Raw genomic sequence first — 12,621 nt, forward strand, 5'->3', positions numbered from 1 at the left:
TTCATGATTATATTTAAGGCAGTACTTAGTGACAGCTGATTCGTTTGGTTGTTTTGTCAGGTTGTGTTGCTGATATTTCTTACATTCTCCTTGACTGTTCTGATAATGTGCTCCACTTACGGCATGCTACATTCGCACGCAGTGCACCTGGCTTTCGGGGACCGAGATCATCTTTAACAGTACAGAGAACACGTTTTGAATTTTTTAATGTCATTGAAATACACTGGATGTCATGTTTCTGTAGGAGTCCAGCAGTCTTTCCAGATATTGTACCAACAGAAGGTAGGTAGTGATTCTTGGCTTCTCTCTGTTTGTCATGCTTTCTAGCGCTTTTGCAAGTATTATTCATTTTGATTGCAACACCCACTCAGTATTTCGATCAGAGTACCCATTGTTGTGGAACACTATTCGTAGGTGTTCTAATTGCTCGGTGAGGCTCTCTTACTCCGAAAGTCTGTAGCACCAAATTTGTTTGTGATGGCTGATGATGGCTCAAGGTATGAACTTGAAAAAGAGGGCCAGCAACATTTTCTTCACATTTAGGATCTCTAGCTCTCAGTGTATGCAAAAACACAGGAACACTGACCTCTGTGTCCATTCCTTGAGCTATCACAATCTGTAAGAAAGATATTCTGTGCCGAAGATTCTGGAAAAGCTTGTACACTTTCAGACAAGGAGAGCCTCACTGAAGAATATAAACAGCTCTGAAAGAAGAGCTATTCCATTTGACCAATTAAATGGCTGATGCTGCCAAAATCAACTACTGAGGAAGAGACTATAATTGAGAAAGAAAGACAAAACCAAGAATCACTTATTTACCTTACATTGGCCCAGTCTGCAGATACATCAGTAGACTCATATGGGAACTTGGCACCTATTTATTTCACTCTCTTCAACAGAGATAAAAAGTCTTCTTTGCAACATTACAACACTCTAGTTATCCAAATTCAGGTGGTTACCACATTCCTTGTCAATGTGAAATGACTTATCTGGTGCAGACTGTTAGAACAATTGGGATGATATGCAAAGATCACACACATAACGACACACTCGGCTAACTCAGTCGAGCAAATCAGCTGTCGCTGTGCAAGGCCTCAAGTACAGTCATGAAATTGAAATATGATGAGGTGAGTACTGTGGTGTAAATGCCATGTTTCTGGGGCAGTATAATTAAGCAGTCTATTGAAAGAAAGATGTTAATATATCAACAGAAATAATCAGTTTTTGAAAACATAATTGGGTTGTAAAAAATCTACTCACCAAGCAGTAGCAGAACGCACACACAAAATGTATGCAAGTTTCAGAGCCAGTGGCTCCTCATTCTGGCAGTAGGGTTGAAGGGAGAGAAATGGGGCGAAGGAAAAGGAGTGGTGAGGTTTGGGAAAATAGTAGAGTTTGAAAAAGTTGCCCTGAAGCCTGGGTCAGGGGAGACTTACCAGATGGGATGAGGAGGAATCTTTCAGTCCTTTACCTTCACCACTCTTCCTTCAACTTCAACTCTTCTGCCAGAAGGAGAAGCCACTGACTCTGAAAGCTTGCACACTGTTATACCTTTTGTATGTTTGTTCTCCTGCCACTACTTGGTGAGTAGATTTTTTACCTATCCAATAACAAAATAAAGATTTTGGAAGACCTGATGAGCCAGGTTAGAGGTTTCAGTTTAAAAAAGGGGCTTGGGGTCTGGCACTCGAGTAATTAAGATATTGCTGGGCGTCATACTCACTAGAGTTGGGAAATGGAGGGAAAGTGCCTTTCACAGAGTGCCAGTGTGGCCTATGAAAAACAAATGAGCAAAAAGGGAAAAGAGGCATTGGGAGTCAAATTCAGCTATAAGTAGCAGCTTGGGACTGACTGTAGGTGACAGTCTGATTGGAGTTCAGGCAGCAAGTACACACAACAGCACAACTTGCACCACCTGAAGGAGACAAATGGGTCGGTCATCAAAGTCTTGTGTAGAAAAATTCAATCGACAACTAGACTGAACAACCTGAAGCACACCATTAATCGGTCACAGTGTGAAAACCTGAGCCCTCAAATATCAGCTTACTGTGTCTTTTGCTAATACTGTCATCAGTTGTTTACAAACAGTATAGTCCAGAAGGGACATATGTTGAAACATTTGCAACAGCTGATGACCCTGACACATGCAGCTACCTGTATCACAAACGAGATCCATAGATTTCTATGTGTCGTGCTTCACTTGATTACTTGTGCTTTTGAAAATATAATGTAACTGTATAGATAAAAAAATCTGCTAAGCAAGCGGTGGCAATAGAATACAAGTATAAAAAAGGTATTACATATGCAAGGTCTTGGAGCCAGTGGCTCCTTCTTCTGGCAGTAGGAGGACTGGAGAGGTTTAGGAAAAGTTGTAGAGGCTGGCAATGTTACCCAGAATCCTGGATCAGGGGAGACTTACCGGAAGGGATGACAAGGAAAACGTTTTGTAATTTTGTATTTCGTATTTTTCATGTTACATAAATATGAGTTCTAGCTTTTCACAATAGCATTCGTACTCTCTTTAATGGTTTCTATTTTGGAGTGCCAATGAGTGCAGAATTACTAGCAAAACCACAAAAAACAAAGAACTACCATCTACAGACACATACAGAGACATAAGTAATTACAGTGTGTATTCTCATCTTTCTATTGATGGTATATCAAAAATTAATATTTGTATTTGTGCAGCAATCTTTAATGGCGAGTTTTATTCAGAGCTGCATATGATAAAATAGAAAGATATGGCAAATTAGTGTATATAGTTAGAAAGCAGTATTTGAAATAAAAAAAAGCTATGTAATATATTGCCTTTCTGTTATTTTCTCAGTTTGTTTCAGTTTCCTCAAATTCAGGATATATTCCTGGTTTACCTGGTGGAATCCAGATTTCTAGTTATTGAGGCATAAATGTTAGAAATAAACTATAACAGAGCCTTGTTGATTTTTATTATTTACATAATGTCTTGTTTTCACAATAACTTACTGGATTAAGTAGTAAAGCACTTCAGCATTGCACATAACAGAACAGCGCAGCATTTCTAGAATTCCATAAATTATCTGGGAGTACGCATTAGGAGTGATTTAAAATGAAATGATCATACAAAGTTGATTGTTGGTAAAGCAGATGCCAGACTGAGATTCATTGGAAGAATCCTAAGGAAATGTAATCTGAAAGCATAGGAAGAAGGTTACAGTACGCTTGTTCGCCCACTGCTTGAATACTGCTCAGCAGTGTGGGATCCGTACCAGATGGGGTTGATAGAAGAGATAGAGAAGATCCAGTGGAGAGCAGCGCGCTTCGTTACAGGATCATTTAGCAATCACGAAAGCGTTACAGAGATGATAGATAAACTCCAGTGGAAGACTCTGCAGGAGAGACGCTCAGTAGCTCGGTACGGGTTTTGTTAAAGTTTCGAGAACATACCTTCACCGAAGAGTCAAGCAGCATATTGCTCCCTCCTACGTATATCTCGCGAAGAGACCATGAGGATAAAATCAGAGAGATTAGAGCCCACACAGAAGCATACCGACAATCCTTCTTTCCACGAACAATACGAGACAGGAGTAGAAGGGAGAACTGATAGAGGTACTCAAGGTACCCTCCGCCACACACCGTCAGGTGGCTTGCGGAGTATGGATGTAGATGTAGATGTAGAATTGAACCACACCACATTACAGAACACTGTTGAGTCACACTAAAAACGTGAGACTAACAAAAGTGATCAGTGATGCTTAACTCACAGGGCAGATCTATTTATATCTAGATATCAATCTGGGCATCCAAAGGTAAAAGTTACATGCAATTAATATTTCATAAAATTTACATTAGAAATGCTTTTCAAATTGTAATACAAAAATTATGGAAATAACAACAACAACAATGATAACAACATCAACAACAATAATAATAATGACATCTTGGATATTCAGGAATCCAGCCAGATGTTCGCATCATTCTCACATGATATTTCGACAGCGTGCCGCGCTATCTTCTTCAGGTGCTACCTGAGACTGGTCCTTGGGTCGATCAAATCCAGTATTTATGCCTGGAACGAGCTGGGCATTCCCTAATCGGTCCTTGCCGAGTCGAGTGTTCCGTCTGTGGTCCGCGCCTGCCAGACTTGGCTTCAATGGACCCCTCCAGTTGCGGATGTTCCGACTGCCGTACGCACCCATTTTGGCCATCCTCAACAGTTGTGGTCGTCATGTAAGGTGTGTCAGACCCGATCTGAAATGTTGGGTACTCTGTCTCATGACTTTTACTATGATTTCCACTTCTGTTTCATGCTGGGTGCTCCATAATCGGTCCGTGCCGCATTGTATGCTCCGTCTGCGGTCCGCGCCTGCCAGACACGGCTACATTGGCCCTCTCTGGTCACCGGTGTTCTGACCACCATCCATGCCCAGCCTGGCCATCTTCTGAAGTCGAGTTCATGATCTCGAGTGTGTCAAATCTTGTCTCTAATGTCCGACACCTTGTCTCACGGCTGTTCTCTCTGTCTCCACTTCAACCTGCCAATCAGCCGAAGGATCCAGAAGAAGAACCAGAAGAGGTAAAGAACATGGCATACCTGCCATATGCCAGACCTATCTCTGCCAAAATCAGCAAGATTCTCCAGAAATATGACATCAAGAGCATATTTTGCCCACCCACCAAAATTGAGGCTATGCTGGGGAATGTAAAAGATGACCTGGAGCTATGCAAGCCAGGTGTTTACAACATACCATGCCAGTGTGGGATGTCATACATTGGCCAGACCACCAGAACTGTGGACATCAGGTGTAAAGAACACCAGAGACATACCAGACTCAGACATGCAACTAAATCAGCCATAGCAGAGCATTGTCTGGAACTTGGTCATTCAATGGATTACAATGACACCAAGATTGTGACAAAGACCTCAAGATTTTGGGACAGTGTCATTAAAGAAGCCATTGAGATTAAGGTCACAGACAACCTAATCAACCGTGACTCGGGATACCAAATCGGCACTGCCTGGAATCCAGCGCTTGAGCTTGTGAAAACTCAACGCAGGACACTCCGGGATTCTACAAGAAATAGAAGTGGAGGCCGAGAGAACAGCCGTGAGACAAAGTGTTGGACATTAGAGACCAGATTTTACACACCCCAGATCATGAACTCGACTTCAGAAGATGGCCAGGCCAGGCGCAGACGGCGGTCGGAACACCGGTGACAAGAGAGGGCCAATGTAGCCGTGTCTGGTGGGTGCAGACCGATTATGGAGCACCCAGCACGAAACAGAAGTGGAAATCATAGTAACAGTCATGAGACAGAGTACCCAACATCGCAGATCGGGTCTGACACACCTCAGATGACGACCACAATCGTTGAGGACAGCCAAAATGGGCACAGTCGGAACGTCTGCGACTGGAGGGGTCCATTGAAGCCGAGTCTGGCAGGCACAGACCACAGACGGAGCACTCGACTCGGTGTGGACCAATTAGGGAATGCCCAGCTCCTTCCAGGCATAAATACTGGACTCGATCGACCCAAGGACCAGCCTCAGGTAGCACCTGAAGAAGACAGCGAGGCACGCTGTTGAAATATCGTGCGAGAACGATGCGAACATCCAGCTGGATTCCCGAATATCCAAGATGTCAACAGATTGCTGGGAAAGCATGAAAAATAACAATAATAATAATAATAATAATAATTTCAGATGTTTTTCAGAATTAAAACAAAAAATGTTCGACATAACTTCACTGGTTAGATTCTCTTTTTGAAAAAATTTCTTGTTACATGTTTTTACATTTGTACATAAGTAAAATAATACTCTATACCTTATTAAAGCATAATTAAGATTATTATGATTTTTGAACGATGTCCATGTATCGAGTAGTACATTTATTTGGGTGTATCGAAAAGTACATTAAAGAAAAATGTCATTGACTAGTTCCTTACAAGTGGAAACATGAAAAGAGGACCATTGTCCAATCCAGATGCTGGCAGCAATATCTCAGTTTAGCATTGATGGTGCAGGGACCAGTGAGTGGTGGGCTGTGTATGGAACACTATGGGGCACTTCCATTGAGCACTAACTGGTGCACAGTTAGGGAGGTGCTTCAGTGCAAGAGCAAAAACCAAAAAAATAAAAAATAAAAAAGAACACTTCTGGAAATTAACTGCAAGGGTGCAAGTCAACGCTAAGTTCCGTAACCCCTCTCCTGAGATCATTTGTGTTTAGAACAACAAATTCGTAAATGAACTGTGAAGTGGGAAAATCTTGATGTGAGTAGAATTTTTGATCCAACAGACAGAATTTTGTTATATTTGAGAGTCAGTCAGTAAATAAGGACTCAAAATTTCTTTCTCAGAACATATTTGTTCTTAACACCTTGAGCACCGGCAGCTTAGACACATTCTTGGCCCAGTGGACCAGCAATTTTTAGCGTTTTTTTTAAATGTCACTGGCACGTTTCTATTTAAGGTATCTTGAAACATAAAACATATTATGAAATAACAGTCTTTATGGTTTATTTTAAATGTTTATTTTAATTATATTGGTTGATGACAAAATTAATAACAACAAACATAAAACGTATGGTTTCAGTTTCACAAATTTTTTTTTTTTTTTTTTTTTTTTTTTTTTTTTTTTTTTTTTTTTTTTTTTTTTTTTAGTGTAAATTCACAGGCAATTAGCTTCAGTGTGGAAGAGTTTGAAGCACTCTGGCACACCGAGTGGTACATTGCAGTCTGGACACCACCAGCTGGTTTCCCTCCTACCTGCTTTACACTAGATAGTTTTTTTGTTTTCTCAGAGCAAACTCACACTCTAGTTGGATGCTCCTTTGTCTCAGTGGCTGGAATATTTCTGCAAAATGGTGTCCTAGAAGTCTGTTGCTGTGAGTTTCACTAGGAACATTGTATAGTGCCAAATTCATACCTTTGTGAATCAGTCCTTCACCAGTTTGTTGTAGAAAAGTGGAAAAATAGCAGCTCTTTCTTTGAGCAGGAGTCCTGGTTTCCTGGTATAAGACAAATGCATTTGTTGCAGCCATTATAAGCATGTGAAGAACAATTCCTTCCATCACATCATCTGTTTCCTCCTAAATGCATATTAAGAAGTCATGTGATCACTCCTATCGACCCCTGTTTTGTAAATATTATAGTCAAGAATGGCATCTGGGTTTTGATTGTACTTTGATACCTTCCTTTGTATGAACAGATGTGTCAGAGCTGGTCATTTTGTGCACAGTGAACAGGCTTGGTACATCTCTTGTGTCTTTCCACTTCAGACAAAGAGGATGATTCCTCCTCATTGACACAGACTCATACCTTTTCAGTTTTTTGGAAACAATTTCGTTTGGTAGATCTTTCCATTTAGTCATGCATGAACCTATTGCTTTCATTTTATGTTTTCACAGAAAATCGAATACTGCTGGTGAACTACAAAATGTGTCCTTGTAAACAGTGTGGCCTTTTCCCAGGTAATCTGCTAGCAACCTCTCCAATAATGTTATTACAGAGTTGTCTTGTGTTCCTTTCCAAGCATATACATCCAATCTAATAACTTAACCAGTTTTGGAATCACACACAATAAACATCTTGATTCCATACTTGTCAGGTTTATTTTTTATGTAAACCCGAAATACCAGTCTTCCACAAAAACCACACATGCCTTTGTCAATAGTGAGGTTTTCTGATTGGTAAAATGATTTTTTGTGATTCTAATAAGAAATGATCCAGGATTGGCCTGATTTTATGCATGGGGTCATGCTGAGGTTGACTTTTTGGAACGTATTTTGCATTGTCATTCAAATGCAGGTTTGATAATATTGCGTTGAATATATTTCTGGGCATAACAGAACCAGGCATAGGGGTTAAAATAAAATTGTTGGTAGACCAGTAATTTGTCAGTTTTGCTTTTTTTCACAAGACACATGTGTATAAATATGCCAAAAAACAAATACATTTCGTGCAGCTTTACTCCCTCCCACAAATTACAAAAACTGTGAGGCCTTACCCTGGAAGCTGCTTTGAGTTTGTCATAAACAGACTTTGCATATCTGTTCGTTTTGGATTTTGTGTGTTTCATTATGGAATCGGGGAAAAAGATCGAAAACACATTGAGAGGAGTGGAATTCTCATGAACAGCTGCCATTACTCTGTTTTTCTCTACAAATTGTGGCACTGTACCCTGATTGTCAGCAAATTTACAGCCTAATTCGGCACCAGTGGGTTTTTCCGGCAAAATTCGTTGCCTCTTTGTTGGAGGTACAGACAGCTCTGTTGCAGCCAACGTCTGTGTTGCAGAGGACGTACTTTGATCAGTTAACACTGACTGCACAGATGCAGGCTCATCAGATTCCTCTGCAAGATAGACAAGACGAACAGAAATAAATTTTCTGCTAACTGAAGCAACTCGAGCAATATAAGTTCTAATAATAACACTGAAAAAAAGCTGCACTAGACAGCTCCTAACCTGTATCTGGATCCTCTTCATTCTCTTCACATTCAGACAATTCCCACTGAGAACCAGAATCATCAAATTCTTCTTCTAAGGCTTCTAAAATTTCTACCTCAATCAGAAAACATGACATATTTGAGAAAAATTGACAAGAAATGGCAAACAGCAATGAGAACATTTGAAACTCACATCTACACCAATGCACAATGGCGCAGCGTGTCACGGAAGTTGCTATACGTATCTTGCCATTTCTTTTGACGTAGTTCTAAAACCGGAACACAGAGGGGAGCAGCAGTTGAGGGACATATAGGAAGGTGTTCCACGAAGCACTACCACAGTAGCTGGCCTGCCCAGACGGCTAATAGGCAAGCAGTTCTGTGGCCCGACCTATGCTCGGGCACAGTCGCCCAAGTGTCAGTAGTTACAATATGGAGAAAATATCAGTCAACATTTCTTTTACATGTACTATTTTTGTACATGGTCTCCATCACATTCTATGGCCTTATGCCTGTGTTTTTAAGAGCATGAATATCCTGTTGGTAATAGCTCTTCTCCTGTGCTGTTAGCCACATTTTCACTGCACAACTTATGATCTCATCATCTTCAAAATGTGTCTTACATAGATAATACTTCAGTGGCCCAAACAGATGGAAGTCCAAGGACACCAGGTCTGAGCTGTAGGTTGGATGACAAATTGTATCCAACCCAGTTTGGCGATGTCTTCCCAGGACCTGAATTTTGTGTGTGGATGTGCATTGTTGTGTGGAGGAAGATTTTTTTTTGTATTCTTGTTAGACCTAACACATTGAAAACAATTCTAGAGTTTGTTCAGTATTCACATTTCTTCTTCTTCTTCTTCTTCGCCTTGTCCCATATATCTACAGGGTCACGTCTGGGATGGAGTCTGTGCACCCATCTGTGGGCATCATCCTGAGTCTCATGTTCAATGTTTACACATTGTTTATCTGAGGTATTACATGGGTACCAGCCCAGTATTCAGTCATTACATATGCCTCTGAAGTAATGTTTGAGCCTTTTGCCGACACATTGATGAGAATGCCTCCTTCACAGCCAGAAGACTGTCATCACGACTTTGCCAGCAGAGGGAGCAGCCTTAATTTCTTTCTTTCTTTTTCTTTGCGATTTTGGGTGATGCCACTCCAGTGACTGTCCTTTTGTTCCCATTACATCCAGTCTGTATCATCTGCAACGATCTGTGACAGAAGGGCCCCTCCATCAGCCTCAAATTACCCCAACAGTTCAGATGAAATGGCTTTTCTTTGAAAATTGTAGATTGTTATGAGTGTTCATTGAAGCTATCTTGAGGATGCCTTTGAATATCCAAGAGTGTCAATCATAGTAGACTCACTTCCAGTGCTCATTGGTACCTGTAGAGCCAACTGTCAATTGTGATATGACGGTCTACACAAATAATGGCATCTGCTTGATTTGCCTTGTGGGGAACAGCTGTTGTTACAGGATGTCTTGAACGTGGCCAGCCGTGAAGCTCAGTTTCTGTCCAGCAGTACTCTTGTTAATTGCATCATTATCAAACACTGCACACAATTGTTTATAGATATTCAACAAAGTTTCTTTTTCTACAACCAAGAATTTAATTACAGCACATTCCTTGTAACTCTTGTGCTGATACCATTTTGGTGTTTCACTACAGCTCTGTCATCTGTTGGAATTGTTTGAAACTTCACACACAAGCAGAAAAAACATAGAATTTGAAGCACCTAAAGGGACATTCCTCGTATATATATTAACAGCTTGGGAAAAGAAAAAGGAAAAAAAAAGACTTTGTTTATTGAAAAAACTCATAAAAATACGAAATATAAAATTTTGTAAATTATCTTCTTGTATGTAACCAAGCTTTCTTTCCCCTTACAGATTGCGAGCTCTTTTCAAAGGTCTGCTTCCGAGACTTCTGCGAAGAGGTGTTGGAAGTGCCCTAATGGTGGCTGCTTATGACTACACGTATCGGTACCTTACCAATGGATTCTCAGAGTAGTTCTGTTGGTGATATAATCACAGTTTTTGTCTAGTTTCTCTAGTCCAGTCAGCAATGGAGTGTGTGCATCAACAGAATTGCATGGGAGCATACGGGTCTTTTTCCTGGGATTTTAAACACTAGTATTATAGAACATTTCATATGGCAGGAGCCATTAAGCTGAGCAAGTGATGTGGCAACAGGCTGTGAAACTTATCTGTGCCTTGATCACTGTTAACGCTTTGGGAGCTGAATGAAAATATTGGCGATTGCTTTGTGGATTTTTTTTTAACACTGAAAAGATTTCAACATCTCCTACAATGTGTGTAGAATATTATTGGTGCTAACTCATGTTTGTGTGCAAAGTCTTCCAAGGTAACGGAGTTGTAACCGTCTTGGCCATTTGGTAGTTTTGAGTGTAGAAATGTATTTCAAATGTTCAGATATGCTATTTTTGTATGTGAAATTTAATATGAAAATAATTTATGGATTCATATTTTATATAAATTGTTTTTCTTTGTGCACTGTCAGTCTCGGTGTCACACTTATTGGACAGACTGATGTTTTGTTGTTGTTGGTTTAAGTGACTGACAGTCATGTCCATGAGCAGTCAGCATGCTCGGTGACAGAAAACTTAACATTCTTCCCAGATCAGAAAAGGAGGAGGAGGTAAATGACTGAAGTGTTTATAGAAATACAGAAGTTGGTGATGGAAATTTTGATAGGCTAGTGCTGTACCAATAATTTGATGTCAAAAGGTGTTTGGCCAGCTACAAGCTGTTCCATTTCTCTTGACCACCCTGAATAACTTTTTGTCCAGAAGCAAAATAAAAAATGTATCAAGCAAATGTTTAGCTACGAGGGGGCCATCGACCAGCACAGTCAGCTTTCTTGTAGCTAACAATGTAGGAAAAGATAGACTGCTACTTACCATAAAAATGACACGAAGTTGCAGATGGGCACAGTTCAAAGACTCTTACACAAAACTTTTGGCCACAGCCTTCATCAGCAAAAGAGAAACATACACCATTCAGACGAGAATGGGGAGGAGATAATAGGACATAGGGGTGGAAACTGTTGGGTGGAGGATGTGGGGACAGTGTGTCACCCTAGGTTGAGGCCAGGGTAATCACGGGAGCAGAAAATGTATCGTAATGATAACTCTGATCTGCACAGTTCAGAAAAGCTGGTGGTGGATGGGAGGTTCCAGATGGCTCAGGTAGTGAAGCAGCCACTGGAATCGAGCATGTAATTTTCAGCAGCATGTTGTTCCACCAGGTGGTCTAATTTGGTCTCGGCCACAGTTTGGTGATGGCTGTTCATTCTGGTGGACAGCTGGTTGGTAGTCATACCGTATAAAAAGCTGTGCAATTATTGCAGTAGAGGTGGTAAATGACCTGGCTGCTTTCACAGGTGGCAGGGTCCCTGTTGCGGTAGGGTAAATCTGTGACAGGACTGGTGTAGAAAGGGCTTGGGGGGAGGGATTTGGGCAGGTCTGGCACCTGGATCTTCCACAGGGACACGATCCTTGTTTGTGGTAAGGAGTTGGAATTGGGAGTGACTTAGTAATGAACTAGGATGTTTGGAGGTTGGGTGGAAAGGATCTTTGGTAGAATGTTTCTCTTTTCAGGGTGAAGGATGTGGTTCAGTTGTTCCAGTGTGTTGTGTTACTGGGTGATGAAGGGGGCACTCCTTTGGATCTGATTCTTGGTGATGGTGGGGGGATTGGGGGTGCGAGGGGAAATGGCCTGGGAGATCTGTTTGTGGACTAGGTCTGGGGCATAGTGTCTGTGAAGCCGTTTTCGAGATGTGGAAGGCGTATCTGCAGTGGCGAGAACTCCCTGTTCTGTATGCTGAGGGTCTCTCTCTGCCAGAGTTGGTGGTGTGCTTGCTAGTGTGTGTGAATGGCGTGTGTTTCTCTTTTGCTGATGAAGGCTGCAGTCAAAAGCTTTGTGTAAGTGTCTTTTAATTGTGCTTCTCTGCAACTTCACATGTCATCTACACGGTAAATAGCAGTCTGTCTTTTCCTGCATACCTGGAAAATTAACTTTGACTCTCAAGTACTGGCATACACCGCAGGTACGCGGGGTAACTTAACTCTTCCACTTGCTGGAGCTGACAGTAAGCAAATTGAAACACACAAAAAAATGCACCCTGATCATCCAGTCAACCATCTTTAGTTAAGGAGTGTGTGAGTACA

General features: G+C 41.2%; 1 protein-coding gene across 4 annotated transcripts in view; it reads left to right on the forward strand.

Annotated features, from left to right (window-relative positions):
• LOC124717173 (mitochondrial 2-oxodicarboxylate carrier-like) overlaps positions 1–10,922 on the forward strand; it is a 105,375-nt gene extending 94,453 nt beyond the window's left edge. For all 4 annotated transcript variants that reach the window (XM_047243947.1, XM_047243946.1, XM_047243948.1 and 1 more), the window contains one exon: positions 10,322–10,922. In XM_047243947.1, the coding sequence (XP_047099903.1) occupies positions 10,322–10,442 (121 nt within the window). In that variant the 3' untranslated portion in view covers positions 10,443–10,922. The remainder of the gene's footprint in view (positions 1–10,321) is intronic.
• The last annotated feature ends 1,699 nt before the right edge of the window (positions 10,923–12,621 follow it).

This window comes from Schistocerca piceifrons, chromosome 9 (assembly GCF_021461385.2).
Source record: "Schistocerca piceifrons isolate TAMUIC-IGC-003096 chromosome 9, iqSchPice1.1, whole genome shotgun sequence".
NCBI classification, from domain to species: domain Eukaryota; kingdom Metazoa; phylum Arthropoda; class Insecta; order Orthoptera; family Acrididae; genus Schistocerca; species Schistocerca piceifrons.